The sequence below is a fragment of the Empidonax traillii genome, unplaced genomic scaffold, assembly GCF_003031625.1.
Source record: "Empidonax traillii isolate 1590-97213 ecotype Southwest subspecies unplaced genomic scaffold, ASM303162v1 scaffold12:size2584012, whole genome shotgun sequence".
Classification (NCBI taxonomy): Eukaryota; Metazoa; Chordata; class Aves; order Passeriformes; family Tyrannidae; genus Empidonax; species Empidonax traillii.
In genome coordinates, this window is record NW_020955205.1 from 875459 (window position 1) to 901529 (window position 26071).

Genomic DNA, 26071 nt, shown 5'->3' on the forward strand with positions numbered 1-26071 from the left:
GCTGCCCTCCCCGGCCCACCCTGCCCCGTCACCGGCAGCTTCGCAGCGATGGAGCCCGGTCACCCTCGCTCCTCTGGAGTTGGGGAAAATGGGACCGCCGGTTCCCTCGGCCCTCGTCGGGCTTCTCCTCCCCTCCCCGTCCCCCGGGCCCTTTTTGTTTTCCATGGCACCGACCCACTCCTGGCTGCGGGGGCCCTTCCTCCACCCGCCCGCCTCCCCCGGGGGCTGCTGTCAGAGCCCAGCCCCCTCTGCCCCCAGTCTCCTGCCCTCCAAACTTTCCCCCCCCCACCCCCTCCCATACCTCTGCCCCTCAAATCTCTTTCCTCATAAAACCTCTGCCCCCAGTCCTATAACTCGGGGTCTATCCTGTCCCACCCCTTGCAGAGGACATCTGGGCGACAGGCAGAGAGCGAGTGGCTTCTGGAGGACATGGGGTGGCCGGTGAGTTGTCTCTGAGGGGGGGTGAAGGGCTTTGGGGGCTTGGGAGTGACAGGATGACACTGCTGAGGGACTGTGTGGGGTCAGAGCAGGGTGGGAGGGAGGGTGGTGGGTGCTCAGAGATGCATTGGGGGCAGGGGGAAGGGGCATGAGATGCTGAGGGCCCAGGAGGTCACCCAGAGCTATCGAGGTCCCAGGAGGTCACCCAGAGTCATCTCGTCGACCCTGCAATAAATTGCAGATAAAAACCTTTAAAAGCGGGTGCTGGGGATTTCATCTTGCGGACTCCATCCTCCAGCCTGGCAGGACCACTCGGGCAGGGGTGGGCATCCAGGGCTGGGAAGACGAGCAGGTCCCTGCTCTCTGCCCTCCCTGGGGCATTTCCAGTTCAAAAAGCTTCCTGCTGTGGGGCTGGGGTTAGAGGTGCAAGGACCTCCATCCTGGAGCAAGACAGAGCCTGTTTGTAAAAACCTGTGAGGAAGACGAAGATGGAGCGAGGGGGAGCTGGATCCCCCTGGGAGAGCTTCACCTCCGTGTATGGCAGCCACAGCTCCCTGCCTTCACACTTGTGCTGACGCAGCCGTGGCTGAGGCCGGGCTGAGAACAGGCTCGGGGTTAAAAATAGTGCTGTGCAAGGCAGGAGGGGATTGTTTTGAATCTAGAGCAGTTCACCGGGCGGGCTCGCAGCATGGCTGCTGCCCAGGGGCTGTGCTGGCACGCCAGGAGAGATGGGGATTTTCTTCAGTGCGTTCAGTACCTGTTTTGCAAGGCATTTGGGGGGATCTGTCACTGCCCCTCTCGAGTGTGATGCTCTCATGGACAAGGCCACCATGGGGGATGCTTCCTGAATCCCTGGGCTTGATCTTGGCAGTGCCCATCACTCCAGAGCAAGGCAGAGGCAAATGACCCATCAACCCCTCCATCCTGAACACCTTCAGAGCTCATCTGGAAGGGTGCAGGGGCTCTGGACCAGTGGAGGACACAGGACAGGGGTTATGCAGGGGACCAACCCTAAGTAAACCCACAGAGCAGGTGAAAGATGCTGCTCTGACCACTCCCATGGGGGCCCAAAACTCTATCTGTAACCCCACTGAGGAACAACCCCTTTTTTGATCGGGGATAAGGGATAATTTGGGAAGGGAGGGCGTAGTGTGACAGCTTCTTTATTTTTGGGGCCGTCCCGGGAGAAGGGTGCCAGACACCTTCCCACAGCTCAGGTGTGTGTGACAGCCCGGGCTGTGTGGGTGTAAGCTTGTCACCATCACGCGTGGGCACATCCCACTCAGTCCCGGGCTGGTGGTGGTATGTGCAGAAGGGTTAAATGCCTTAGGAGGGGCTGAGCCATCCAGCCGGGATGCTTTAACCCTTTCCAGGAGGAACCCTTTCCAACTCCTCCCTGGACACCGGGCTCGGAGGGGGTGGGAGGATGCAGAGCTCCATCCTTGACCACTTTTTGTGCCTTTGGGCACCGGGTGCTAATTAGAGCCCTCCTGAAAAGGAGCGAATCTCAGCGTAATCCAGCATCAAGATTCCCTGTAGGTGCGTTAGGTGGGGAAATCTATTATTCTCTAATTAAAGGGAGGAAGAAATGATTGTTCTTTTCCTATTCCTTCTATGTTTCTAAGCGTGAAACTCAATTATAAGTGTATTCACAGGAGGGGATTTGTCTACAAGGGGGAGTCTCTGCTTGGCACGGGCTTTTAAAAGCTGCAGCAAACACCTGGGCCACTGCAGAGCAGCCTCGAATTCCCAGGATTTGGGGGATTTGGGTGGGACCACCCCCTGCCCGCCGCCTCTTTGCTCGCTGACCTGCTTTGTCTGCCTCCCCCGCGCTCCCTGTCTCAGGAGAGAGATGCAGAGGCCAGAGTTTAAAATAGGAATTTAAAATAGGAATTTTCCTCTGGAGGGTGGAGAAAGGAGTGTTTGCTCGGTGGGGATCTGCTGGGTTGTGGAGGCTGATTTTGGGGAATGTGAGGGGGGCATCAGTGGGGCTTCAGGGGACACCCGTGAGCGCAGGAGGGTGGGTGACTGTCCCCACATGATGGGACGCTGCCTCTCAAACGGGGACAACGGGAGGGCATGTGGCTTTGTAGCTCCAGATAAGAAAAGCAATCAAAGGCAGCCTTAAATCTTGGCTGTGTCATTAGGGGCTGAAATCATCAGCCGGATGAGATGGGGGGCATAAATCCACCAGGCACCTTCGTAGCACCCCCAGCCTCCAGGCTGGGATCACTTGGGGACGGGAGTGAAGCTAACCCTGCCCAGCAAGGTGCAGGGAGACAAGCGCTGGGAGGAAAAAACTTGTGTGTACGTGGGCAGTGTGGGTGTTCAGCGTGTATTTGTACATATGTTGAGCACACTTATTGCATACGCGGAGATACACAGATCGTATATAAATTAGATACATTGTGTATATATGTTGTATATATTCTTACTCCACATGTATGTGTGGTATGTGTGTGCCAGGGGAAAACAGTGTTTGCATTTTTCTGTAGGGTGAATTTATAGACAGTATGTCTACAGGGTACATAATGTATTTGGCTTATTATATTTCCCTACATGCGCTGAATTTATGTATTTATATTGTGTACAGACACCGTGTACATACAAGGTGTGTAGCCCGTGTAAAGGCATACTAGAGTGATTACAACAATTGTTCGTGCTTATACATCGTGTGTGGATGTATAAAAGGAGTGTGTGTGTGTATATACAGAGCGAGTTCTTATATATATAGTATGTGCATGAATTCGTATATAATATGTGTATACAGAAATATAAGATGTATACTGCATGTCTGCATGGTTTATGGGTAGAAATACATATATTTATAATGTGTGTGGGTGCTTTGCCGGTGGCTGTGGCGACGTGTCTCTGCACCGTCTGCCACCTCCTTGGTGTCCCCTCGACCGCACTGGGCTGTACCAGGGGCAACACGGGGGGCACCGGGCGAGACCTCCCCCTCGTCCCCATCGAGCACAGACCCGTCTCCACTTTCAATCCCTTTTATTGACTCTTTCACAGACAGAAGCTCGTAGAAGGGCGCCCGCGGCTCTCACCGGCGCCGGGGCTCGGGGGGGAGCGGGGCTGGGGGTGGCGGCGGCGGGGGCGACCCGTCGCCTCCCGGGACCGGGCCCCCTCCAGCCCAACCGCCCGCCAGCAGCGCGGGCGCGTCTACGGCACAGACACTTGGCTACAAGGCTACTCTACCCAAAACACATCGAGGGGCCCTGCCGGGACCGGGGGTGGGACCGGGGAGGGGGGATCGGGACGCCCCCGCCAACTCGGGGTGCGGGCGGGGGGCTCGGAGCTGTCCGGTCTCTCCGAGTGCTGAACGGGGAGAGCGCGGGGAGCACCGGCGCCCGTCGGGGGACGGAGAGGACCCCCGGGAGTGGCAGGGCGCGGGGACCCCCAGTGTCCACCGGAGAACAGAAAGCGCCTCCCAGGAGCGGCAGGAACCGGGGAGCCCCGGGACGCACCGGCGAGCAGAGAGCACCGCCGGGAAGCGGCAGAGAACGGGGAATCTCGGCACCCACCGGTGTCCACCGGGGAAAATAGGGGTGCACCGCAGCGCAATGGGCACCCACCAGGGAGCGGCGGGGGACCGGACCGAGGCGCGGCGGGGATCCACCGGCAAGCGGCGCCGGGAGGATAACGCCGAGGAGCGGTGCGGACGGCTCCGGGCTCCAGCGGGGTTCGCTCGGGGGCTCGGCGGGGCCAGACCGGGGAGCGGCAGGACCGGACCGGGGAGCAGAGGGGACTCACCGGGAACCGAGGGAGCGGCGGGACAGGACCGAGGAGAGGAGGGGACCCACCGGGGGACTGAACCGATTCCAGGAAAAAAGGTTTTGGGAAATCGGGTTTTTTTCTTTTACCCGTTTTTTATCTTTCTTTCGTTTTTTTCCTTTAAGAGAAAAGAAAATATGGGGAAAGCAGAGGGTAGAGGCGGCCAGGGGTCCGGGAATCGTTGTTGTCGCCAAGCTGGGAGCAAGGACTGCCGGTACCCAAAATGGAAACGAAATCGTAGGAGATGCGTCCCGCCGGCGCTGAGCATCCCCGGGGTCCTGCCGTCTGAGGTGGAGGAGGAGGGTCAGGCGTAAATCGCTGAGGATACTCCGGTCTTTCTTCGGAGGAAAAACAGCGGCGATGCCCCGGGAGGAACGGGGGTTGGGAACCGGGGGGTAGGTGGGGTCGAGGTGGGGGTGGAGAGGGCGTGGGGAGGCTCAGCGGGGCCGCTGCCGGTAGTTGCCGTTGATTTCCTGCGAGATGGTGACAGCCTCGGCACCCAGCGGCAGCTTGTCGCTGTACTCGGAGCGCACCTCGAACTCCTCGCCGTTGGCTTTGGATTGCGACTCTGCCATGGAGCTGGCTGCCACGCTCTCCTCTCGCTCCAGCTCGGGAGCCCCTTCGGCTTCTCTCCGCCTTCTCCACCTGCCTCCTTCTTCATCCTCCTCCTCCTCCTCTTCTTCCTCCACCTCTGCTTCCCCTACCTCGCTGGGATTGTAGTTCTTCTCAGACTCCAGGTAGGAGACACGGGGGTCAAAGTCAGCAGCCATGTGCTTCTCCATCTGGTCCGGGTTCTGGGCCTTCATGATGAGCTTGTAGGTCTTCCCTTGGTATTTGGAGAGGAGGTGGCACCATGTGGCCCCCATCAGGGGTAAGGTGGCCAGCACCAGCAGGAAGATGCTCACCACCACGATGATGATGAGCGAGGGGATCTCTTTTTTGGTGGTGAAGACCACTTGGACCTGGCAGTCCTCCCCGAGGTAGGTGAGGCACACGGAATAGTTGGTGCCGGGGTTCAAGCCCTGGAACCAGTACGAGTTCACCCCTTCTTCGATCTTGGACCACTGGACCAAGGCGTGGCCCTTGCTGCTCTCCTGACACAGGTAGAGCATCCTGAGGTGGACCTTCTCGGGCTGCGTGTAGGTGGGTGTGAGCTGCACCCGGGCATCGCGCTCTGACACATCCAGAGCAATCACCCCCAGGTCGAACGTGTGCTGCTTGAAGTCACCGCTCTGGTTGAAGGCGTGATTAGAGATGTACTTGCTGGTTTGTGTGGAGCCACACTTCTTCTCAAAGGCTGGCAGCTGGAAAGGGATTTCCTCGTCTCCCGTGGACTCCGTCCCAGCTGCCAAGGATGGTTGGCTCTGCCGGGTGGGACCAAGGGATTTGCTCCTCTCATCCGGTGTGAGCACGCTATTCTTCGCTCCCTTGGCCCCAGGCTTCTTGTCACCTGGCTGTGCTTTACCCCCCAGTGGGTCCCTCCCGGGCTGCAGTGGGTATTTCTGGGTGCCCGCCACAGCCACATTGACAGAGGTCTGGTTGCTCCCCATTTCATTGGAGGCCAGGCAGGTGTAGGTGCCTTCTTCCCTCTTGCTCAGATGGGGAATCACCAACGTGCCATTCTTGAAGACCAAGAAGCGCTCGGGATCCCGTTTGGACTGGTCTTTCCCAGCGCTCTCCTTCGGGTTCCCGTTGAGCTCCAGCGTTTGGCTAGAGGTGCGGATCTTCCAGCTCACTTCGGGCGGTGGGGTGCCCGTCACGGCGCAGTGCAGTGTCAGGGTGAAGCCATCAAAGAGCTCAGTGGTGTCCAGGTTGGGGTAATAGGTGAGCTGCACCGTGGGTGAGGCACACTGCACATCCGGGATCTTCCCCACTGGCACTCCTTGGAACTGCTCTGGGAGGGCACAAGTGATGGAGTCCTTCTCAGGGATGGAGATGAGCGTGCTGTCCATCCACTTCTTCAACCATTGGAGCTTGCAGGAGCACTCAAAGGGGTTGTTGTAGATCTGCAGGTGGGAGAGGGAACTGAGCGAGTCAAAGATCCCCTCAGCAAGGGTGGTGAACTTGTTGTTGTTGATGCGGAGGGACCGGAGGTCCTTCAGGGTGTGGAAAGCCCCCTGAGGTACCACAGCCATGTGGTTATTGTTCATCTTGAGCAGCTGGAGAGCGCTGAGGTTGTAGAGGTCCTGCCAGGGGAAGTCCACGATCTGGTTGTGACTGATGTCGAGGTTTTTCAGCTGCACCAGGATGGCGAAGGCACCAGGCTCGATGGAGCGGATCTCGTTGTGTGCCAACCAGAGGGAGGTGACCTGGGTCACTTCCACAAAGGAACGCCGCTGCAGGGAGGTGATCTTGTTGGCCGAGAGGCTGAGGGTGGTCACGTTGGAAGGCAAACCCGTGGGCACCACTTGGAGATCCTTGTAGGCGCAGTCGGCAAACTGGTGTGCGTACTTGTCCACGCAAGCGCAAGGCTCGGGGCACGCCCGGGCCAAGCCGAGCAGGGCCACTAGCCACAGGGCCAGCAGCGGGGCCATCTCCCCCTGCCAAGGGATACAGGGGGTCTCAGGGCTGCCGGCCCATGTCCCCGCCCCGCTCCCGGCCCCGGTCCCCGCCCGGCGGGAGGAGGCGGCGGGGCCGCGCCCCATTGTCTGTACCCGGCTCCCCCCGCCTGCCGCCCCCTCGCCCCTCGCTCGTGCTCATCCCCTCTTCCCCTTGGCTCTGGTTTTCCTCCCTTTCCCATTCAGCTCTTCCCATCCTTCTCACTCGCTTTTTCTCGTCTTGATTAAGCTTTTCTTTCCCCCAGCCCCTCAAAAATTAATTAAATCTCGTTTTCTTTCTTCTCTGCTTTAATTTCTCCTTTTTCAATTATTTCTTTCCCTTTTCTTTTTTCTTCCTTTCTTTCAGCTTTCCTGTCTCCACTTTTCTCCCTCCCATCTCCGTTTCTCCCTAGTTCTCTCCTTCCCTGTTTTCCACTCTCCCTGACTCCTTCTGTCGCCCCTTTCCCCCCCCTTCCCGCACCGCACCGGGGCTGACCCCGCACCTTACCCGCTCCTAAGTGCCGTTAAGCAACACGCAGCCCTTCTCCTCGCCGTTACCGGCCCTCCGCATCCTCCTCCCGACCCCCGTCCCTGTGGCACGGAGGAGCCTCCGCCAGCCCGGACACGACGGCGAGGGGCGGGGGGACCCCACCCGTCCCCCCGCACCTCTCCGGGCTGAGCTGTGAGCCGGAGCGGGGCCGCACGGGCACTGGGCTGCCGAGGCGACAGCGAAAGGGAGGAATTAGCATTTCTGCCAGCCTCCCCCTCCGCTCGGCTGCCCCCTCCCTCCTCGCCACCCCTTTCCCATCCCACCACCCACCCACCGCCGCCGCTCGCCAGCCTGCGGCGAGGACGGGGCCGGCTGCTCCCGCGACGGGCGCGGCACTGTCTCTCCACCCTCCTCCCTCCAAAATATAAAATAACCAAAATAAACACCCACCCGGCAGAGCAACGAGTACAACTGCGCGCGCTTGGCAGCAGGCGTTATCCAGCCCCCTTCCCGTCCGCCGTTTTGACTTCGCCGGTGCCCCCCCGGAGGCACCGAAATGCCGTCGGGGCGGATGCGGGACACGGCTACCCCCGTCCTGCCGGCACATCGCGGGGTCGCAGCCCTTTGGGGAGCGCTTGTGGACGGGGATGCGGAGGTTGGACCCTCCCGCCCCCGTTCCCCGGGCGGTGCTGCCATCCCCACCCGCCCGATCCATGCGGTATTTCCACGGGCGATGAGCGGCGTGTGCCAACCGGTCCCGTCGCTCGGCGCTCATCGAATGCAAAGCGCTTTTAAACACGGAGGGGGTAGGAGATGGGAGGCGAGGGAAATACACGGAGGCTGCCGGGGGTCCCCAAGACGGGACCGTTCTCTCGCAGCTTCCTCCCGAAGGTTTCAGCCCATTGGAAAGGGGCAGGGAGCCCCGTATTCCCCTCGTAGTTTCTCCTCGACGTGTGGGGCTGTTCTCCCCCTCCATCCCCCGATCCTGCCCCTCTCATCGAGAAACCATTGATTTTGGGAGCGCGATCGATTCCTGTCTCCCGCCATCCCTCCCTTCCCCCCTGCATCCCTCCATCCTCTCCCCTCCGGGAGCCCTGCCCGGGGGGTACCGAGGCGGACTCGTCATGGATTCGGATGGGTCAGTCCACTCCTCCCAGTGTCCCCGACCCGCTCTGTCGCGACAGCCAGCGGCCCCGCCTAGAGCTGTGGCTACCCCTTCCCCATTCCCCACGGGGTTTTGGCACATCCCGGGGAGCTTCAGGCCTGGAGAGCCCCAGGGATCTTTGTGGGGGCCCCGCCGCCTCCCTGCTTGCTCGCAGGCACAGTAAAAGCCCGGTCATCCCTCCCTCGGCGGGAGCTCGGCTCCGCATCCCCGCCCCGAGGCCACGGGATGGGCGTGTTCTTCCAAGGACGAGGAGAGGGAGGAGGGAGCGGAGAGGGGGTGATGTCTGGAGGGACAGAGCACAAGATGCTTGACAGCAAAATGTCAGATTTGATCCTCGATGACGGCTCCCATCCTCCCAGGAGTCGTGCCCAAAGCCCCCCCAACCTGACACCTGCTGCCCGGCACGGATTTGGCCCAATCCAAATAACACTCCGCAAGTAGAGCCCTGGGAACGGTCCAAGGGGACCTGAGCAGATGGACAAGTCCACCTTGGTACAGTGGTCCACTGAGAGGCCGCGCAGAAGAGAGGGACTGCTTCAAATCCAGCAGATACATCCACAGGGCAGTGCTTCCGTGTCTCCCTTCCTGCTGGAGCAGAGTTTGAACGGCCACGGTGCTCTCAGCATCTTCGGAGCTGAACCATGACTCATCCCCATCCCACCCCTGTGGCTGGCTAGTCACCCAAGCATGTCCTCACCCTCACCGTGACACTCCCAAGCACCCGCACTCAGGGAATTACAGCATCAGGCATTTGGAGTTGTGGTTTATAGGCACTTTCCCCTCATTTTGCCCACTCTCCGAACACCCCTGGGCTGTCATCCTCTCCCGAGCCCCATGGCAGGGAGTCCTGCGGTCAGTGGGGCGGCACTTGGGGGCTCAGCATCTCCAAACAGACCCACCCTGCTCCTTACCCAGGTTATTCCACATCCCAGGCTCCCCGCGCTGCTGTGGGGATGCAGAACCACGGATCGGCCCATGCTGGTGTTGCCCCATGGCTGCGGAGCTCAGGTGGGAGACCCAGGGATGGAAAACTTGCTTTGAGGAGCATGGAAGGGGGTTAAGATGCCACAAGGATGTAACCAGCGGGGGAGAGGACACTCGTTTTCTGGTTTGCCTGCCATCCACGGCGCTCCGCTGAGCTCCTCCGAAGATGCCTTCATCCATCATGCAAGAGGAAGGAACCCAAGTGTCCTAGATACAGTGGCAGCATTTCAGGAACATTTCATGTTGTGCTAGAAATGGGTCAGGGATGAGGCGCGTGTGGCAAGAGGGATACTCATCCCTCCTCATGCTCCTGAGGGCCAGGCTCTCACCTAGACACTTGGGAGGGTGTTGGAGCATGAAGCAGCACGGCATGGGATACACCATCCATCCAGATCCCCACTCACCGACCCCTCAGCTGACACAAGGGGTTCATGTCACCATCTGTGCCTCAGTTTCCCATGGGCTGAGAACAGTGAGTAACAGCAGTGCTCTGGTGGCTCTGCAATCATGGATGGATGGATGGATGGATGGATGGATGGATGGAAGGCAGAGCAGGTTCTGGAGCCTGCTTCTCACACCTCACTTGCCTCAGCCCCAGGCACCCCAAGTTTCACTGTGCTCCTAAACATGTGGCAAGTAGAGGCTGGTGTTGACCATCACAGCTCCAGAGACACAACTCCCACTGGTCAGGGACATTGCCTACTTCAGGAGAAGGCCAAGCCACCAGGTTGGGCTCTCCTGGCTTCTCCAACTCCGCCAGGATCAGGTGAGCACATGAGCCACCACCCTGGGAGCATCCTGATTGCAGGACCTACCTGGCCAGAGACAATGCGGCTTCTTCTTCCATCTAGAAAAGTCTTTCCTCAGCTTGGCCTCAAGCACTTCTCCAAATATTTAAGAGTCCCGACCACCCCGTCCTCTCTCTTGATGTTCCATGGTATGCAAACCTGTTCAGGTGATAGCAGAGTTATGTTTTTATTAGGAATGTAATCCAGGCAACCTTTCCCAGGCTCACAGAGGCCAATCCTCCTCTGCACTAGACTTCCCCCACCCTGGCCAGCAGACCTGAGCGATCCCGCAGGGCACAATCAACGCAGAGGAACCAGCCCTCTGGCTCTAATTAGTTTTGCATGATTGTTGGGGGAAGAAATCCGTTTTCATAACCAGAAAGGATTTATGCTTCTCCTTCTTGCCTTTTTTTTTTTTTCTCCCCCTTCTAAGTCCCAGAGCACTTTGCTTGAGGCTGGCGGGGAGTCGTTTTATGAATGGTTTAGATTGAGCAATGCATTATTAATAACAGCCAATCAAGCAAGCAGCATAATATATATCATTTCAGGAGGTTCACTTGATTCAGTAAAGTTATTTATTGTGCTAAGAAAAGCCAGAGAGACACTGAGTCTTCCTGGAAGGGGGATTTTCACAGGGTGGCTGCGGGTGGAAGGGATGTCTGCACCAGTGTCAAACCTTCCTGTTGGAGGTGGAAGCTGGTGGGGCTTTTTGGGGGAGCCCTCAAAACCATTCTCTCCAGGGTTTGAGGGCTGTTGGATGCTGCTCTGCTCCCCTCACAGTGAGAGACCCTTTTCTGGCTGGATGAACGGCAGCTCAAGGCAAGAGAAACAGCTAATCCCGCTCCCACAGCCCATTGGCTCCGTCATTGTTTTACAAGGCTTTGATGAGGCCGGTGACAGCAGAAAGATGGGCTCTGCCCTCTGCCCGCGCCCCTCGCGAGGCTGATCCCCCGCAAAACCCTCCAGTAGCCACCAGAGGATCCTCACAGTGAATTTGGTGACAAGCCTTGTGTGTTGTCAACGTGCCGGCTCCTTTGGGATCACTGCTGTAACAGGAAGAACTCATCGCTGTGTCCAGGACGTGGTTTGTTCCCAAGGGGCTCCCAGGAGATGGAAGGCACTTTTCCTCCCTGTATCCCCCGTTTTCCAAGCCTGGCAGCTCCTCTTGCACCCTCTTGGAGGGGAGACCTTAACCTTCCCTGTCCACCTTCATCCTTTCCCTACCCACTTTTACCCTTTCCCTGTCCATCTTCACCTTTCCCTGCCCACCTTCACCCTTCCCTACCCACCTTCACCCTTCCCTGTCCCCTTCACCCAGCTCAAGCCCCCCAGAGCACTTCTCACGCCTCTCCCTCTGTGCCCAGCACAGCAGCCCAGGCACCTCAGTGACGGCCACGGTACCCCCCCAGGCACAGGAGGGACCCCTGGTGGGCCCGGGGGGTGCGGGTGGTGTGAGACGTGTGGGTGTGAGTGAGCACAGGTGGGTGTGAGAGCACGTGTGAGTGTGCACGAGTGAGTTTACCCGCGAGTGTGAGCACCAGTGAGTGTGAGCGCCCCGAGGACGGCGCCAGCCCCGGTGCTCCAGCCCGTGTGCGGCTGTACAAAGAGGACACCTGGTGGCATGTGCCCCTCACTGCCGTGTCACACACAGCCCTGCTCGCGGACACCCAATGTGGCCACCTCCGACTGTCACCAGGGCCACATCCAGCCTTGGGAGAGGTCCTGAGGGGCGGGGAGCGAGGCAGGGTGAAGAGAACCCCAAGCGTCTCCCCTCCTGCCTGGCTGGAAAAAAGGAGGAAAAAAGACACCCCAATAAATTACACTGGCTTGTGTTGTGTCATTTATTTGATAAATACGTTAATTTGATTAGGCTATTTCTTCCCCCTAGAGCTGGCCCAGGAACCTGAACCTTTTAAGCCAAGTGCTGGGAGCAGAGAAGTTTTGGGAGTCCTGTTTGATGCTGCTGAGAGCTTCCCTGCATTCCTTGTGAGCATTCCTGTGTCCCTGGTGAGCATTCCTGCATCCTTGGTGAGCATCCCTGAGTCCCTGGTGAGCATCCCTGCATCCCTGGTGAGCATCCCTGAGTCCCTGGTGAGCATCCTTGCATCCCTGGTGAGCATCCCTGAGTCCCTTGTGAGCATCCTTGCATCCCTGGTGAGCATCCCTGAGTCCCTTGTGAGCATCCTTGCATCCCTGGTGAGCATCCCTGAGTCCCTTGTGAGCATCCTTGCATCTCTGGTGAGCATCCCTGAGTCCCTTGTGAGCATCCTTGCATCCCTGGTGAGCATTCTTGCATCCCTGCAGCCCTGGTGCAGTTAACCTGAGACCTGGTCGGCTCAGCTCACCCCAGGGTCGTGCTCACTCCCCTTCCAGATCCCGGAGGACGAGGTTGCGCTGTGCCAGCGCCTTGGCCACCCTGGTGGTGAGCAGCTTCTCCTGCACGAAGGGCCAGAGGAGGGTGTAGCTCTGAGCGTTGCGGTGGGTGAGCATCATCTCCATATCCAGGCTCACAGGGAGTGCCAGGGCTCCCCAGAGATCCTGCAAGGCCTTGGCCTTGGGCAGGGCGCCTTCTCTGAGTCGCTGCTGCAGGTACCTTTTCAGTAGGCTTTTCAGCCTGTAGGAACGGGCCTCAGGCACCTTGTCCTTGACCAAGGACAACATATCCATGTAGCCACACACAACATGGCAGAAGTCCCCTTTCCTGCTCGTGGCATCCAGGGCTTTAAAGAGAGCACGCAGCTCCAGTGCCCAGAAGTTATAGAGGATGAGGATGGGTCTGGGGAGCAGGGAGAGGAACCAGATGAGGTACTGCACCCCCACCTCCACGGGGACGCTCTGGGGGAGCAGTGCCAGCACTGACTCAGGGGTCTGGATCAGTGCCTTGAAGGACTGGTCTCCATTCACCGCCGCCATCTCCATGATGTGCTGGGCTGCGGAGGGGAAAGGACGGGGCTGGAGTAAGTGTTTGGGGGTGCCCCTCTCTGCCCCTCAGCCCCTGGGAAAGGCAATGCTCACTTCTCGGATCAACCTTCAGGCTGAGGAACACCAAAGTGCCCGGCTCCAACCTGTCGTCCAGGGGGCTGGTGGGGCCAGTGCTGTTGTGGGGTGAGGTGCCACTTCTGGACCACGTGGGGCTGGAAGGCTTCTTGATGTCCTTGGGCTCGCTGAAGGCCTGCAAGAGATTGAGAAGGGATCCAAGTCCCATCTGCCTGCTTGGACCTGGCTGGGAAGTCATGAGGAGCACCCTTGGGTGCATCATTGGCCATGGACAGGGGATCTGCTTGTGGCAGTGCCACAAAAACTACAGGTGTATGTCCTGGAACTGGGTGTGTGCTGTGTCTGGAGTGGGCTGGCCCTGGGGAGCCCTGTTGAGAGCCCAAAAACAGGGTCAGAGACAACTAATCCAGAGCAGAGCCCTGAATCCAGCTTGTCCTGTGCAGGGTTGGGATTCAGGCACTACCACACAGGTCCAGGGATTGCTGTCCCTTGCTGTTCATCTTATATGGATGCAGATCAAAGAGGGGCATAACCATGCCTGAGCAACGTCACTCCATGACATACTTAAAGATCTTGTTGATGTCTAGAAGAAATTGGATCAGGAAGGCTGGATCAGGTCAGAAGGAGGTTTGGGGCCTCTTCAGGCTCAGCAGATCCAGTGCCTACAGCAGTGCTCCCCAAGGATGAACAGAAGCAGCCACACCACCCAGCCCCTGCCCAGCATCAGCAGGGATGGACATCCACAGTGAGTATTTCCCTACAGGAGGAGTAGGACAGCAACACATTCATGAGGCTCCAACCTTGGTTTCCTTCCCTCTTTCCCCGCAGGACAATCCTGCACCTCTTTAGTGGGTATCCTGCAGCGATGGGACATCCGTCTCCCTCCACACCAGCTCTCTGCAACTTCACCTACAGCTCAGGAGTGGTGGAAACATGGCTGGACAGACACTTTCAGGCTCCTCAGCTCAGGGAATGTGGGATTTTTACCTCTGGGACCTCTCTTTGCTACACCCTTAAATCCACGTCGTACTACAGGACACCTGGTTCATTCAGGGATTTCTGCCAGCAAGCTGCTAACATCCCCCAAAGCCCCAGTCCTGTGACTTTTTGCCACTAGCAGGGACTGGGGACAGGTTTTAGCCCCACAACTCTCTCTTCCCCTTTGTTAGAGATGAATCAGAGGAGCCAGGAAAAACAGAATAGGAAGAAATGAATAAGGAAGCCAGCAGTGGCTGGGATTTAATATGGGAACAGCTTTATTGAAAGAGCAAGAAAAGCTTCTGCATTAGTTTATACATTAAAAAAAGGTGTTCACCCCTCATTAAGCCAGTATTGGAAAAACAACCCCACTTCCCGATCCCAAATCAGCCACACTTGCCTCTCATTCCCGGGGGGTCCCCTTCTTGTGATGGTGACATGGTATCTCATCAAAGATCCCACCCCTTGGATCATGTCACCACCTTAGCCAAGGCCATTTGGTTGCCACACACCAGTTTGCAGCACCAGAGCGGTGAAATGTCACTTTGGGGGTGCTCAGGTGGTCCATCCCTGCTCCGGTGGCTCCCGGGAACGTCTCAGCCCGTGTAGGTACAGGGCTGATGAACTCTGCGAGCACAGATGCTACATTCAACTCCCTAATTTAATTTTTAGATCAAAATTGATTGTTTTTAAGCTGCGAACCACTTCCCAGGGAGCCACAAAGACAGACTGGGAAGGGTTGCCTCGGATGATCCCACCTCAGAGCAGACCAAGGCAGGGTTTACAGAAAACCAGGAGCAAAGGCCTTAGCCTGTTAGAAGGAGATTCAGGATGGCCCGGATGCCGTGCCACCTGGGAGCACCTGAAGTGGAAGAGAAAGCCACAAGCAAGTTTCTGGGTGCTGCTGGGAAGGAGAAAGCTTGGCTCCAAGCACAGCTGGAGGAAAGGGAAAGGCATCCTGAGATGACGGGGTGAGGCCGCCTCTTCTCTGGCAGTGCAGCTCAAGGAGGGAGGTCTGGTATTACACTCACCACCGTGTCCTCCTCGCTGTCATCCGAGCTGCAGATGATGATGCTGGTGATTTCTGTGGGAGGAACAGGAGGATGCTGAAGCTCCAAGACTCTGATTTTGGATGCCACCAGATCAGCTCTCCCGAGTTTTGCTGCAGTACCAAGAACCACTCGACCCCTGGATGCACCCCAAGGTGCTTTCCACTGCTGCTTCGCCCCATGGATCCTGCACCAGCCTCTCCAGAAGATGCATTTCATCCTCTATCCTGTTTGCAGAGCTGATCCCAGGACTCCTCACTGTGGGATGCAGTGGGGCTGGCTCACCTCGGGGAAGAAAATGTGTTTTCCTAAGAATTATAGTGGGTTTTGCTCCCTGAAAATTTACTACTCCTGGAGCAGGAGGTGGAGGAGTCTTTCTGCACTTTCCCTGCTGATATACCCTTCCCTAAGCTTGGATTTTGGCTGCCTTGAAAGCAGGACATGGAGCTGGATGGAGCATCCACGTCCACCCCGAGCACTGCTGTTGTATTTATTCCCTGGGAAGCAGCTCCCACTCTCTGCTTCTCTGACCCAGGGGAGGTTGGCCAAGGCTCTGAGTGCCTGGGGGTGCAGAGAGGCCGGGAGCAGACCCCCATAATGGAGAGAAAAATATGGGATAGCAAGGAGGGCAACACTTACGGCCCCCACCTGCATCATCCGTGCCGCTGCTGGTGGCAAGGGTGCTGCTGCAGTTCCATCCGGGCACGGAGGTGCCGGGCTCCCTCTGGAAATCCCACTGGTTTGACTTGGGATTGCTGGGGCCCGACGTGTCGTCACACTCCAGCTTCAGCATTTTGGGAGAGATCTGGCTGCCCCTTTCCATGTGGTGAAACATCCGCTTGTGCCATGAGGGGACAGGGAGAGCCTGGACAGGGGAGAGCACAGCGGGTGGAAGGTGCCGGGGTGGCAACTCCTGGTCCCCAAGGGCTCCTGCCTGGCCAGGATGGTTCTTACCGTGTCCATATGCACCTCGTCAAGGTTGGTGGGTGAGGTGCTCTGCTTTTTGTGCTGGACTTGATCCTCTCGCTGTGGAGAGAGCACAGAGTAGCATTAGGGTGGACCTGGAGAACACCGACCCCTCTGCAGGGCTGGGGTGTCCCCAGACAGCGTGGGGGGCAGAAACATCCTCAGGAGGGGGGAAACTTAGACACAGCCCGGCCCTGTGGCTTGGCTCAAGGTTTGTGCTACAGTTGTGGCTTTCCCTGTGGAAAGTGAGGGATGAAGCAGCAGGCTCAGAGAAGTGGGATGGGGTAGGCGAATGCCTGGGTACTGGAAAGCCCCAGGGGTTTGTTGTTGATGAAAAAATGGGACTGATGGGCTGGGGAGGGGAAGGTAGACCCTTGGGAAAGGTCAGAGGAAGGGAGAATCCATGTTTTGGCTGATGCAGGAGGTCTCCCCACAGGGCATCACACAGGGATGAAACACCGATGTCTCACCAGGTTGTTCTCCAGGGCCACCTCGACCACAGGGACAGGTCGTGATTCAGTATCTGAAATGGAGAGAACAGGGTTGAGAACCCAAATTGGAGCCTCCAGAGTTCCCATCTGGCCCTGACAGCAGCCAAGTTGGGAAAAACGTGCCTGACAGCTGCAGCAAGGAAGGTGCAGCTCTGGTCTCTTTTCCCTTTCCCAGTCTTTTGGTCTGGGATGGCCCAAGGGTTTAGGAAACTCTGGAAACCCAGAAATCATCATCACCAGAGCCTGTCCGACTGGTGGGAGACCAGAAAGGCCTCTGGCCATATAAACAAAGAAGCAACTCTTGGCCCCAGTAGAAATAAGGAACCACAGGAATGGATCTGGGCTTGTCCTGCTGAAGGGAGCAGAAGTGGAAGAAGAAAAGAAGCTGTGGCTGCCCCAGCCCTGAAAGTGTTCAAGGCCAGGCTGGACAGGCATTGGAGCAACCTGGTCTAGTGGAAGGTGTCCCTGCCCATGGCAGGGGTGGAATGAGATGACCTTTAAGGTCCTTTCCAATCCAAACCATTCCATGATCGTCAATGGCAAGTCCTCACCTGGGTGCCCTGTGACGCGCTCCACCAGCGCCTCCAGCCTGGCCCTGCACTCGGATAAGTCCCCGGGCTGCCCTCGGTCCATGGCCACTGGCAGCTGCAGCTGCTGGAGCTCCTGCAGCGAGTCCTTGATGAAGGGCTGCATGTCCATCACCTCCTGCTCTGTGGCGTAGAGGTTCATCTTCTCCACCAGCCTCTCGCCCGCCTCCATCCGCCGCAGCACCCCCTCCACGTGCCGCAGCTCCCGCTCCAGCTCCCGCCGGCCCTGCTCCTGACGCGCCTCCACCAGCCCCAACAGCTCCTCTTCCTCCTGCTGGATCAGCCGCACCAGCTGCTCCACGCGCTGCCGGATCAGCTCCCGCATCTCCCGCTGCGCCTCCTCCAGCCGGGCAGCCTCGCCCTGCAGGGACACGTAGGTGGCCTCGAAGCCGCTCCGGCGCCGCCGCAGCTCCCGCTCCATGGAGCTCAGCTCCTCCTGCCTGCGCTGGGTCTCGCTGCGGATGTCGCAGAACGGTGCGTGCTGGTTGTCCAGCAGCGCGCACGAGCAGCACAGCGCCTTCTCACATCTCTGGCAGTAGATGCTGGCAGGGAACACGAGCGTCCTTCAGAGCCGGTACGGCATTGGGGTGGGAAAAGCCGCTCTGCTGCGCTGGGCACAATTTCCCCTGCCCGAGGGACTGGGTGAGGGGAAACTGAGGCACGGGGGCTTTGCCCCACTGCACCAGCTGCAGAGGCGGCCACAAGGCTGGGCCTTCAACCCTCCTTTGCTGCCCTCCCTCCTCCCAGGGTGCTGCCAATCCCATATCACACAGCCTCACACAATGGCATCTCCCGAGCTGGAAGGGACCCACAAGGATCATCAAAGTCCAGCTCCAGGCCCCGTGCAGGACACCCCAACAATCCCACCATGAGAGCATTGTCCAAGCGCTCCTTGAGCTCTGGCAGCCTTGGGGCCGTGACCACTGCCCTGGGGAGCCTGTCCCAATGCTCAACCACCCTCTAGGGGAAGGATCTTTTCCTAACATCCACCCTAAACCTCCAGTTACACAGCTTCATGTGATTCCCTCGGGCCCTCTCACACCTTGCTCCTGCCTGGGGTCTCACCAGTGTTGCAGCTTTTCCTCTCCAAAGGCAGGTAATGAAACCCCCTTGGCAGGGTTGCTCCTGGAGCAGCAGCCCCAAAGCCCTTGGAACAGGATGGGATGCAGGAACAAGGCACTACTCTCACCTGCAGACGCGGCTCTGGTCGGGGTGACTGGAACTGGTGCAAAAAAGGCTGCAAGACTTCCTGGTGTCTTCTAAGAAATGATGGGCTGACTCAGCACGAAGCTCCTCCACCTTCCTGACTTTGTGAGTCTTCTTCTTGTGCCACCACTGATGGTCCTCAAAGCACTTGGCACAGAAGAACTCCTCGCACTCGCAGCACCACACCAGCGCCGCTTCGCCCCGGCACCGGCTGCAAGTGGGACCACCGTCATTGGTGATCTGCTTGTAGACCCTCAGCCGGGCCTGCAGGTTGGTGAAGAGCAGGTTGTCCATGTCTGGGATGCCGTTGGCCTGTGGGATGGCCGTGCAGCACACAGGGCACTGCCCGACGGGCTTGTTCTCACTCAGGCAACCGAGGCACAAGGTGTGGAGGCAGGTGAGGAGCTTGAGGTTGGGCGATTCCTGCTGGCAGCCCTCGCAAAGGAGGAACTGGAAGTCATCTTCCACCACTGGAGGGTGGGATGGAGGTGAGCACACAGGTGCATCTGGCTGGGGTCTTGTCTCCATGGGGGCAGTGGCACCATCTCCATCTAGGTGAGATGTGGAGGAAAGACCCCCATGAGATAGAAGTTTGGGAGGCTCAGTCCCACCTTAGGCATCCCGCATCACCCAGCTGCTGTGGGGGAGGGATGAGGGAGCCGCAGGGTGTGTCTGAGGCTCCTCTCCATCCCTGCTGCCGAGGGAGAGCGGGTCGCAGCACTCTGGGTGCTCTCCTGTGGATGCAAAGGGTTGTGCTCCCCCCTACCCTCTGTGTGGGACCTCAGAGGTTCTCCTCCACCCTCCCCAACCGCCTTCCTTTTCAGGAATTCTGGATTTCAAAACTGGGGGTGGGGCAGGGGAACTGAAGCAAAACGGTTTTCGTTTTGCTGCTACCACCTTTTCCTGCTCTGCAAGCGGGAAAAGCAGCGGAGGGAAAAGGGGGTACCCTGGCAACGGTCCCCAGAGATTCCTGCAAAACCTCCCAGGCAGCACTGGGATGTTGGCAAAAGCTCTGTCCCCAAAGGTGTCCCCTTCCCCACCCCTCGTCCCCCCAGCCCTCCCCCAGGCCGGTAGGGCAGAAACCGCCCCCCTCCCCCGCCAATAAAGCCGGGACCGCACTTATCACCCCCCGCCTGCAACGGTTTTGTACCCTAAAAACTAACGCACACTCCTCCTTCCAAGCAGGCAATGCCCGCACGTCCCTTTGGGGAACTCTGGATCGAACTTTGTCCTCCTCCCCATCCCGTCTCCCTCTCCAGAAAAGCAGGGAGCCCCTCGTTACCTGCTGGGGACCCGTGGCCGGGCGGTCGGGGGGCGGCGGGGCTGCCGGGCATGGGAGCGCTGAGAGGAAACAGGCGCCTCAGCTCACTTTCGTTTCCTCAGCCTGGCTGTAAAAGGAGGAGGAGGAGCTGGCGGGGAAAAGGCGGGGAAGGCACAGGGGGTGGCCCGGGCCAGGAGAGACAGAAGGAGCTGGTGGGTGGGAAAGGAGTGAGATGGTGGGGGTTCCCCGCTCCCACCCTCTGCCTGGGGGTACCGGCCGAAAATGCGAGGGAGACGGAAATGCAGGGAACGTGGGGATGTTGGTACTGGGGCGGAATATTGGTACCGGGAGGGAGGGCAAGCCGGCACCGGGGGGCACCCTGGTAACCGGGTGGGGATGCTGGCACCGGGAGGGTGTTGGCACCAGGGGGATGCTGGCATTGAGAGGGGTTCGGATGGCAAAGCTCTGCTCCAGCCGTCAGATAGGACCCCCGAACTGCGCTGTCTCGGCTGCAAGAGCTGCTGCTCTCTCTGGGGCAGTGTCAGGCTCCCACTTCAGCCGAGCGGGGCTTTAAAGCCTCACTATTGTCATCCCCTATCCTCGGCGGCGCCGCTCTTGGATCTCCACTACCTTTTCAGCCGGCGAGATCGAGAGTGGGGGGCTTTGGCATGGCGGGAAGGCCACGCCGGAGCGGGAATTCCCGGGAAAACTACCTTTCCCGCTTCCCTGTGAGGTCGGGGTACCCCCCGGAGCCCCCCATGGTGAATGTGTGATGGAGACCCCCGTCTTCCCCATGGCGGAGCGGTTCCCTGGCAGGGCCTCTCCGGAAAAACTCACCGAGCCGTGAGCCATGAGCCGTTTCGTCCCTGTGCCGTCAGCAGCCACATGACGAGCCGACCAGGAAGCGACAGCGGCTCCCTCCTTCCTCCCCTCAGCATCCTCAGCGCGGCCTCCGCTCCCCACGGCCACGGGGCTGCCGGTCGAGGACACCCCAGGGTCAACTCCAGCTCCCGGCCGGGGGGGCAAAGTGAGGAGTGACCGCGGGGTCGCAGCTTTTGTCTCCCGGCTCGGCTCCTGCCCAGAGGGTCTCCGGGAGGATGTGAAGCCTCCAGCACCCCAGCTGGTGTGAGACTCGGGCCGGGGAAGCCCCTGAAGGATTGGATTTCTTCCAGCAAATGTCCTCCTGTGATGTGACTACAGCAGGGCTTGTCATCTCTCACGGCAGGGACGGTGGTGACAGGGACAGAGGTGGCTGCGATGGCAGCAGGGAGCCAGGATTAGAGGAGCACCTTGGAGCACCAGGAGCAAGGCCCTGTGTGAGGCACCAGCACCATGTTCAGCCGGTCGGGATACCAAGCCCTTCCCCTGGGAGACTTTGACCGCTTCCAGCAGTCCAGCATCGGGTTCTACGGTGCCCAGAAGGGCTTTTTCTGCTTCAGAGACAAGCAAGACCCGCTGGGACCGGCTGGGAATGCCACAGGTGAGCCCCAACCCCCCTGGGATGACTGGGAATACCACAGATGACTCCCACTCTTGCAGGGGAGTTGCTGTCTTCCTCCCTATTGCCCCTGGCGCTGTAGGGTGCCGCCCTGGTAGGGTGCCGCCCACACTGCTCACTGCCGAGGGTGCATGGAGGGGAGAGGCTTGGATGGGGGTTCATGGGCAGGGCAGGGGGGTTTGGAGCTGGTACAACCCCCTTTCACCCTCCTTGCAGACACCTCCCAGGGTTGGCTGTCCTGGATCTGCCATGGGATTATCACCTCCTTGGTTTTCTTGCTGATGGTTGTCACCTTCCCCATCTCGGGGTGGTTTGCCCTGAAGGTGAGTGAGGAAAGCAGGTGAGGAGTGGGATGACAACCAACCTCCATAAGGGGACTGTTACGAGCTGCCCCTAGTCCTGGAATTGCAGGATCCAGGGGTTTTGCTTCTGCCCTGGTCTAAACTTTCCCTGTTCCAGGTCGTGCCCACCTATGAGCGAATGATCATCTTCCGCCTAGGCCGCATCCAGGCCCCGCAGGGACCCGGCGTGGTCCTGCTGCTGCCCTTCATCGACCACTGGCAGCGAGTGGATCTGAGGACGAGGGCCTTCAACGTGCCCCCCTGCAAGGTGACTGCCGTCCCTCAGGGTGGGATGGAGAAATAGCTCTCAAATTCCCAGAGCAGGTGGATTTTGGGATGGTCTGGGCCTTGGTGACCCAGGTTTCAGCTCCTCCTGGCAAGGCCGGGGACATTGTAGCTGATGCTGTGTAGTCAGTCCTCAACATGCCTTGAGGTCAAAAAGGTCCTCTCGCCTTGTTCAGTGGGTGTTCCTGGCTGAAGACATCCCAAAACCATCAATCCCTACCCTTCCCAGATGTCTTTCAATAACAAACCCATACTGCAAACTGTCCTCACCATCCAAGCTAGCCCCAAATTAATTATTTGGATTGGTTTTGTTTCTAATAATCCTCTTAATAAAGACATCTGGGAATGCCTTTGCTCCCAGGATCTACACACGAGGGTGGGGCCGTGGGGCAGAGAAGGGAAGAGCTCCTGACTCCTTTCTGCCCCAGGTTACCTCCAAGGATGGGGCAATCATCTCCATGGGTGCCGACGTCCAATTCCGGGTGTGGGACCCTGTGTTGTCTGTCATGATGGTGAAGGACCTCATTGCGGCCACCCGGATGACGGCACAGAACGCCATGACCAAGACCTTGATGAAGAAGAGCCTCCGTGAGATCCAGGTGGAGAAGCTGAGGATCGGGGAGCAGCTGCTGGTGAGGACTGCCTCAGAGCCCCCCAGGACACCCAAACCCTTGGGATTGCGGTGCGGAAGTAACAGTAAGGAAAAGATGGAGCTGCTGAAAGTCCCTCTGGCCACAGGCCTGGCCAAGGAAGGGAGCTGGGAAAATGTGGTGATTAGCAGGGAGATCTCCAGAGCTCTGTGGTTCATCTCTAAGGGCTTCGGGTGCCCAGAAAGGCTCACGTGTTGTGATTTGACCTCCTTATCTCCGTCAGGAAAAGGTCTGGAGGGAGCCTGGAAAGGGCTTTGGGTGAGAGAAGAAGGACAAGGTGGTGACAGAGGGGCAGTGAGCCCTGCCTGCAGTCAGCCTGGGCCAGGCCAAGATCTTGTGGGTTCAATGTCTACAAGGAGTGATGCAAAAAGAGGCTGGGGGGTATCTCTGGGGTGCCTGGGGTGGTTCGGAGGCCAGAGATACTGCCTGGTGGATCACGTGTTGCCCAAGGGCGAGCAAGGAAAAGGACTGTGGAAAGAGGAACAAGATAGAGCCATGTCCCCTGTCCCAACCTCCTCCAAGCTGGGAGAGCAACTGAGGAAGGAGGGTTTGAATGTGAGAGTGGACTGTTTGGAGGAGGAGGAGAACTACTGAGCCTGGTCTAACACCCCACTTGTGGGCAGAGCAGTACAAGCTATAGGATGCTGATGGTTGGGGGTGCCATGGTGAGGAGGTGGTCTCCATGGCCATATCCAGCTCTTCCTAGGCTGTCAACACCTCTCCCTTTCTTCCCAGTTGGAGATTAACGACATGACCAAGTCGTGGGGCCTGGAGGTGGACCGGGTGGAGCTGAGCATGGAGGCTGTGCTGCAGCCACCCCGGGAGAACCTGGCGGGCCCTGTGGCCACCGTGCCACCAGTGCCGGGGCTGGAGGGGCTGGATGGCACCATTCAGCAGCTGGCTGCCCACCTCTTCGGCAGCACCCTGGCTCTGGCCGGTGGCGGGACCGGCGCTCCAGAGGCAGGTAACCAACCCCGGGTCACTGCTCCTCGGCTGGGGGATGTCCCTCCTGCCCGGTGACCTTTGTGACCGTTGGCCATCTGACAGAGGAGTCAAAGTCCGGCAGATGTCACGCTTCTATGAGCACAGCACAGATAGGCTGGTAGCAGGGAGGAGAGGGGTCTGCCTTGGGCACAGCTCCATGCAGCATGTGGCCACAGCACCACCATTTCAACAAGACATTGGAGAAGGGGCGGGGAGGGGCGAAAACAGAGCTGCAGGAGCCCCGGGCTCAAGGCCAACTCATATCTCAGCGTTTCCGCCAGGCAAACTCGAGCCTAAGTTTGCCAAGAGTCATGTGGATTTTCCTCCAGAAACCCTGCACCAATTTGTGCCCCGTTAACTTTTCAGGGATAATTTTCCTTGCCCTGTTAGCCAGGGAAGAGTAACCCATGGCAGACAGTGGAGCAGGAACTGGCAAAGCCAGTTGCCCTCTTCTTGCTTAGCTGGAGCCTTGCTGGAAAAGTGGGTTTCTTTCCTCTGGAGACCTTGGTGGGTCTGGCTCACGGCACAAAGGTGTTCCCTAATCTGTCCCATTGTCCCCAGCAGACAGTGTGGAGACTGTGAACGAGGTGGAGCCTCCCACCGCTCCCCTCCTTGCCCAGAGGAAGCCCAGTGCAGACGAGCTGCTCTCAGCGGTGGAGTCTGTCCTCTCCGAGGCCCTGGTCAGCCAGGTGGGAGCATCCTACCAGGTCAACATCGCCCTGTCCAGTGGCACCCGGAGCACCTACTTCATAGACCTCTCCTCAGGTCACCGCTCTTTGGGGTTGTTGTGTTGGAGGTGTGAGGGTGTTTTGCTCTTGTGCCCCCTCTGCATGCTGCGAGCCCCACCGAGCTTGGTGGCCAGAGGTCCCAAACCAAACCCCTTTGGTACCTCCATGAAAGCCACCCAGGGGCCCGTCAGGTGACTGACGCAGTTTGGTGACCGTGACATGGAGTCCACACTCCCTGGAAGTCCAAAGTATAATTTGTTCTGGCTTAAAACCATGAATTTTCCTTCAGAAATAGGGTATTGATGGAAAATTGACAGCCAGGTCTCATGGCTGGCCTGGAGACCTCAGGAGTTGTTGACTCTTTTAGGACAAGGGTGGTGGAGGGCCCCTGCCATGCTGGAGGGTGTCCTTTCCAGCACCCTACTACATCCCCCACAGTTGCCTATCGTTTTCCTGGTGGTCATGGCAAAAGCAGGACAGGGCTTGGAAGTGGACCACTGTAAAGGACATTGGTGGACCAGCACAAGAGAAATTGATCTCCATAAGGGTGTAAGGACTCCTGTCTCCAAAGTCTCCCTGCCAGGCCCTTGTCTGTCATCTGGCCCATCTCAAATCTCATGAAATGTCGGGGGGGGGAAGCACCAGCTGGATCAAGGCTGGATCCTGAACTCGCTTCTTCTCCCTCTCCCACCCACCGTGTCCTACAGGCAGCGGGCGGATTGGCCATGGCGTTCCCGAGGGCGTTCCTGACGTCACTCTGGAAGTGTCGGAGAGGGACCTTCAGGACCTCTTTCTGGGTGACCTGCGCCCCCTGAGTGCCTACATGAGTGGGAGGCTGCAGGTGACAGGTGACCTGCACCTGGCCCTGAAGCTGGAGGAGCTCATCAAGGCCATGAAGCAGCATAGATAGAGCGTGTGCGTGGGCGCGTGTCCGTGTGCTTGTGTCTCTGTCGGTGTGCCAAGGCGTGGGGACATTTGGGAGGACCGTGCTGTGTGGTGAGGGCCTTGCCATGCTGGAGCTCCTGCTGCCCTTCCTGTGGAGGCTGTGGGAGTTGGGTGAACATCTGAGCAGGGAAACTGAGGCTGAGCTCCGATGCCCATCCTTGTCCTTGGCTCTCCCTCTGCTCTTCAGCCCCTGTTTACAACATTACGGGAACCAGCTGGCACCTCAGCATGTGCCAGTTTGCTTCCAGTTTCACAGAACCACAGACTGGTTTGGGTGGGAAGGCCTTAAAGCTCGTCTCGCTCCATCCCCTGCCCATGGCAGAGGACACCTCCACTAGAGCAGGTTGCCCAAGCCCCATCCAACCCGGCCTTGATTTCCTGGGCCAGGGCACAGACCGATGTCCTGGAGTCCCCACAACCTGGTGCATGGCCAGGGATGTCACTGGAAGGGGCGTGAGGTGAGCAGCTATGTGGAGGAGAGCTTGGGGACACTGTGGTCGAGGACAGGAGCTGTGGGATGGGGTGGGCAGCCAAAATGGGCCATGAGGGCTGGCTGCACCAGGCTGGGATGCCACCAGCAGGCTGGAACTGGGATCCAGCGTGGCACCACTGATGGGATACCAGCACTTGCAGGGCTGGATTAGAGGTGGCAATCTGGGGAATGACCTGCCTTCCCCACACAGTGGTTTGTAATTAGTGACTGCGCTAATTTGTGCTTCAAGATCCTTTTGCATGCGTGCTGTGAGGTGTGTCCACGGTGAGTGGGGACTGGATATAGGCATATAGAGATATTTATTTATTTTGTAAGCTTCCTTTCTATCTGATGGACAATAAACATGATGTGCAGCCTTGGGCAGTGCTGGGCTCGTGAATTCTGCAGGCAGATGTGGCTGCACCCCTCATGCCTCAGTTTCCCCCAA

The 26071-nt window shown here is 58.6% G+C and overlaps 4 protein-coding genes across 8 annotated transcripts in view; 1 reads left to right on the forward strand and 3 right to left on the reverse strand.

Annotated features, from left to right (window-relative positions):
* ISLR (immunoglobulin superfamily containing leucine rich repeat) overlaps positions 1-277 on the reverse strand; it is a 4315-nt gene extending 4038 nt beyond the window's left edge. Inside the window, exon 1 of the mRNA XM_027888627.1 lies at positions 32-277. Within this exon, the coding sequence (XP_027744428.1) occupies positions 32-165 (134 nt within the window). The 5' untranslated portion in view covers positions 166-277. The remainder of the gene's footprint in view (positions 1-31) is intronic.
* Positions 278-3424: 3147 nt separating this feature from the next.
* Positions 3425-7548, reverse strand: ISLR2 (immunoglobulin superfamily containing leucine rich repeat 2). The gene is made up of 2 exons (XM_027888675.1): positions 7267-7548; positions 3425-6761 (listed from the first exon to the last, which is right to left on the reverse strand). The coding sequence occupies exon 2, from the start codon at positions 6753-6755 to the stop codon at positions 4659-4661; it is 2097 nt and encodes a 698-aa protein (XP_027744476.1). The 5' UTR covers positions 6756-6761; positions 7267-7548; the 3' UTR covers positions 3425-4658.
* Positions 7549-12394: 4846 nt separating this feature from the next.
* PML (promyelocytic leukemia) lies at positions 12395-20614 on the reverse strand. Of its 4 annotated transcripts, none has more exons than XM_027888640.1 (10): positions 20558-20614; positions 19742-19847; positions 18443-19010; positions 17218-17795; positions 16646-16698; positions 16164-16235; positions 15858-16074; positions 15192-15244; positions 13201-13357; positions 12395-13115 (listed from the first exon to the last, which is right to left on the reverse strand). In XM_027888640.1, the coding sequence occupies exons 2-10, from the start codon at positions 19791-19793 to the stop codon at positions 12544-12546; spliced, it is 2322 nt and encodes a 773-aa protein (XP_027744441.1). In that variant the 5' UTR covers positions 19794-19847; positions 20558-20614; the 3' UTR covers positions 12395-12543. The 4 variants fall into 4 exon arrangements, with proteins under 4 accessions (XP_027744441.1, XP_027744447.1, XP_027744455.1 ...); XM_027888646.1 differs by having other exon boundaries at positions 19742-19843; positions 20558-20594; XM_027888654.1 differs by lacking the exon at positions 20558-20614 and adding an exon at positions 20127-20146.
* Positions 20125-26005, forward strand: STOML1 (stomatin like 1). Of its 2 annotated transcripts, none has more exons than XM_027888688.1 (7): positions 20125-21200; positions 21435-21541; positions 21678-21827; positions 22273-22476; positions 23230-23458; positions 24040-24243; positions 24914-26005. In XM_027888688.1, exons 1-7 carry the CDS (start codon positions 21053-21055, stop codon positions 25114-25116), a joined length of 1245 nt encoding a protein of 414 aa, XP_027744489.1. In that variant the 5' UTR covers positions 20125-21052; the 3' UTR covers positions 25117-26005. The 2 variants fall into 2 exon arrangements, with proteins under 2 accessions (XP_027744489.1, XP_027744497.1); XM_027888696.1 differs by having other exon boundaries at positions 20126-21200; positions 24043-24243.
* The last annotated feature ends 66 nt before the right edge of the window (positions 26006-26071 follow it).

Bases quoted from the DNA above. Each gene is read 5' to 3' on its own strand.
- ISLR2 (XM_027888675.1), bottom strand. From the start codon at position 6,755: ATGGCCCCGCTGCTGGCCCTGTGGCTAGTGGCCCTGCTCGGCTTGGCC.
- PML (XM_027888640.1), bottom strand. From the start codon at position 19,793: ATGCCCGGCAGCCCCGCCGCCCCCCGACCGCCCGGCCACGGGTCCCCA. The intron at 15,245-15,857 runs GTGGGGGCCGTA...TTCCTCCCACAG, and splicing joins CAGCGGCACGGATGATGCAG to AAATCACCAGCATCATCATC. The intron at 13,116-13,200 runs GTGAGCATTGCC...TCCCCTCCGCAG, and splicing joins CCTGAAGGTTGATCCGAGAA to CCCAGCACATCATGGAGATG.
- STOML1 (XM_027888688.1), top strand. From the start codon at position 21,053: ATGTTCAGCCGGTCGGGATACCAAGCCCTTCCCCTGGGAGACTTTGAC. The intron at 21,828-22,272 runs GTGACTGCCGTC...TTTCTGCCCCAG, and splicing joins TCAACGTGCCCCCCTGCAAG to GTTACCTCCAAGGATGGGGC. The intron at 24,244-24,913 runs GTCACCGCTCTT...CGTGTCCTACAG, and splicing joins CTTCATAGACCTCTCCTCAG to GCAGCGGGCGGATTGGCCAT.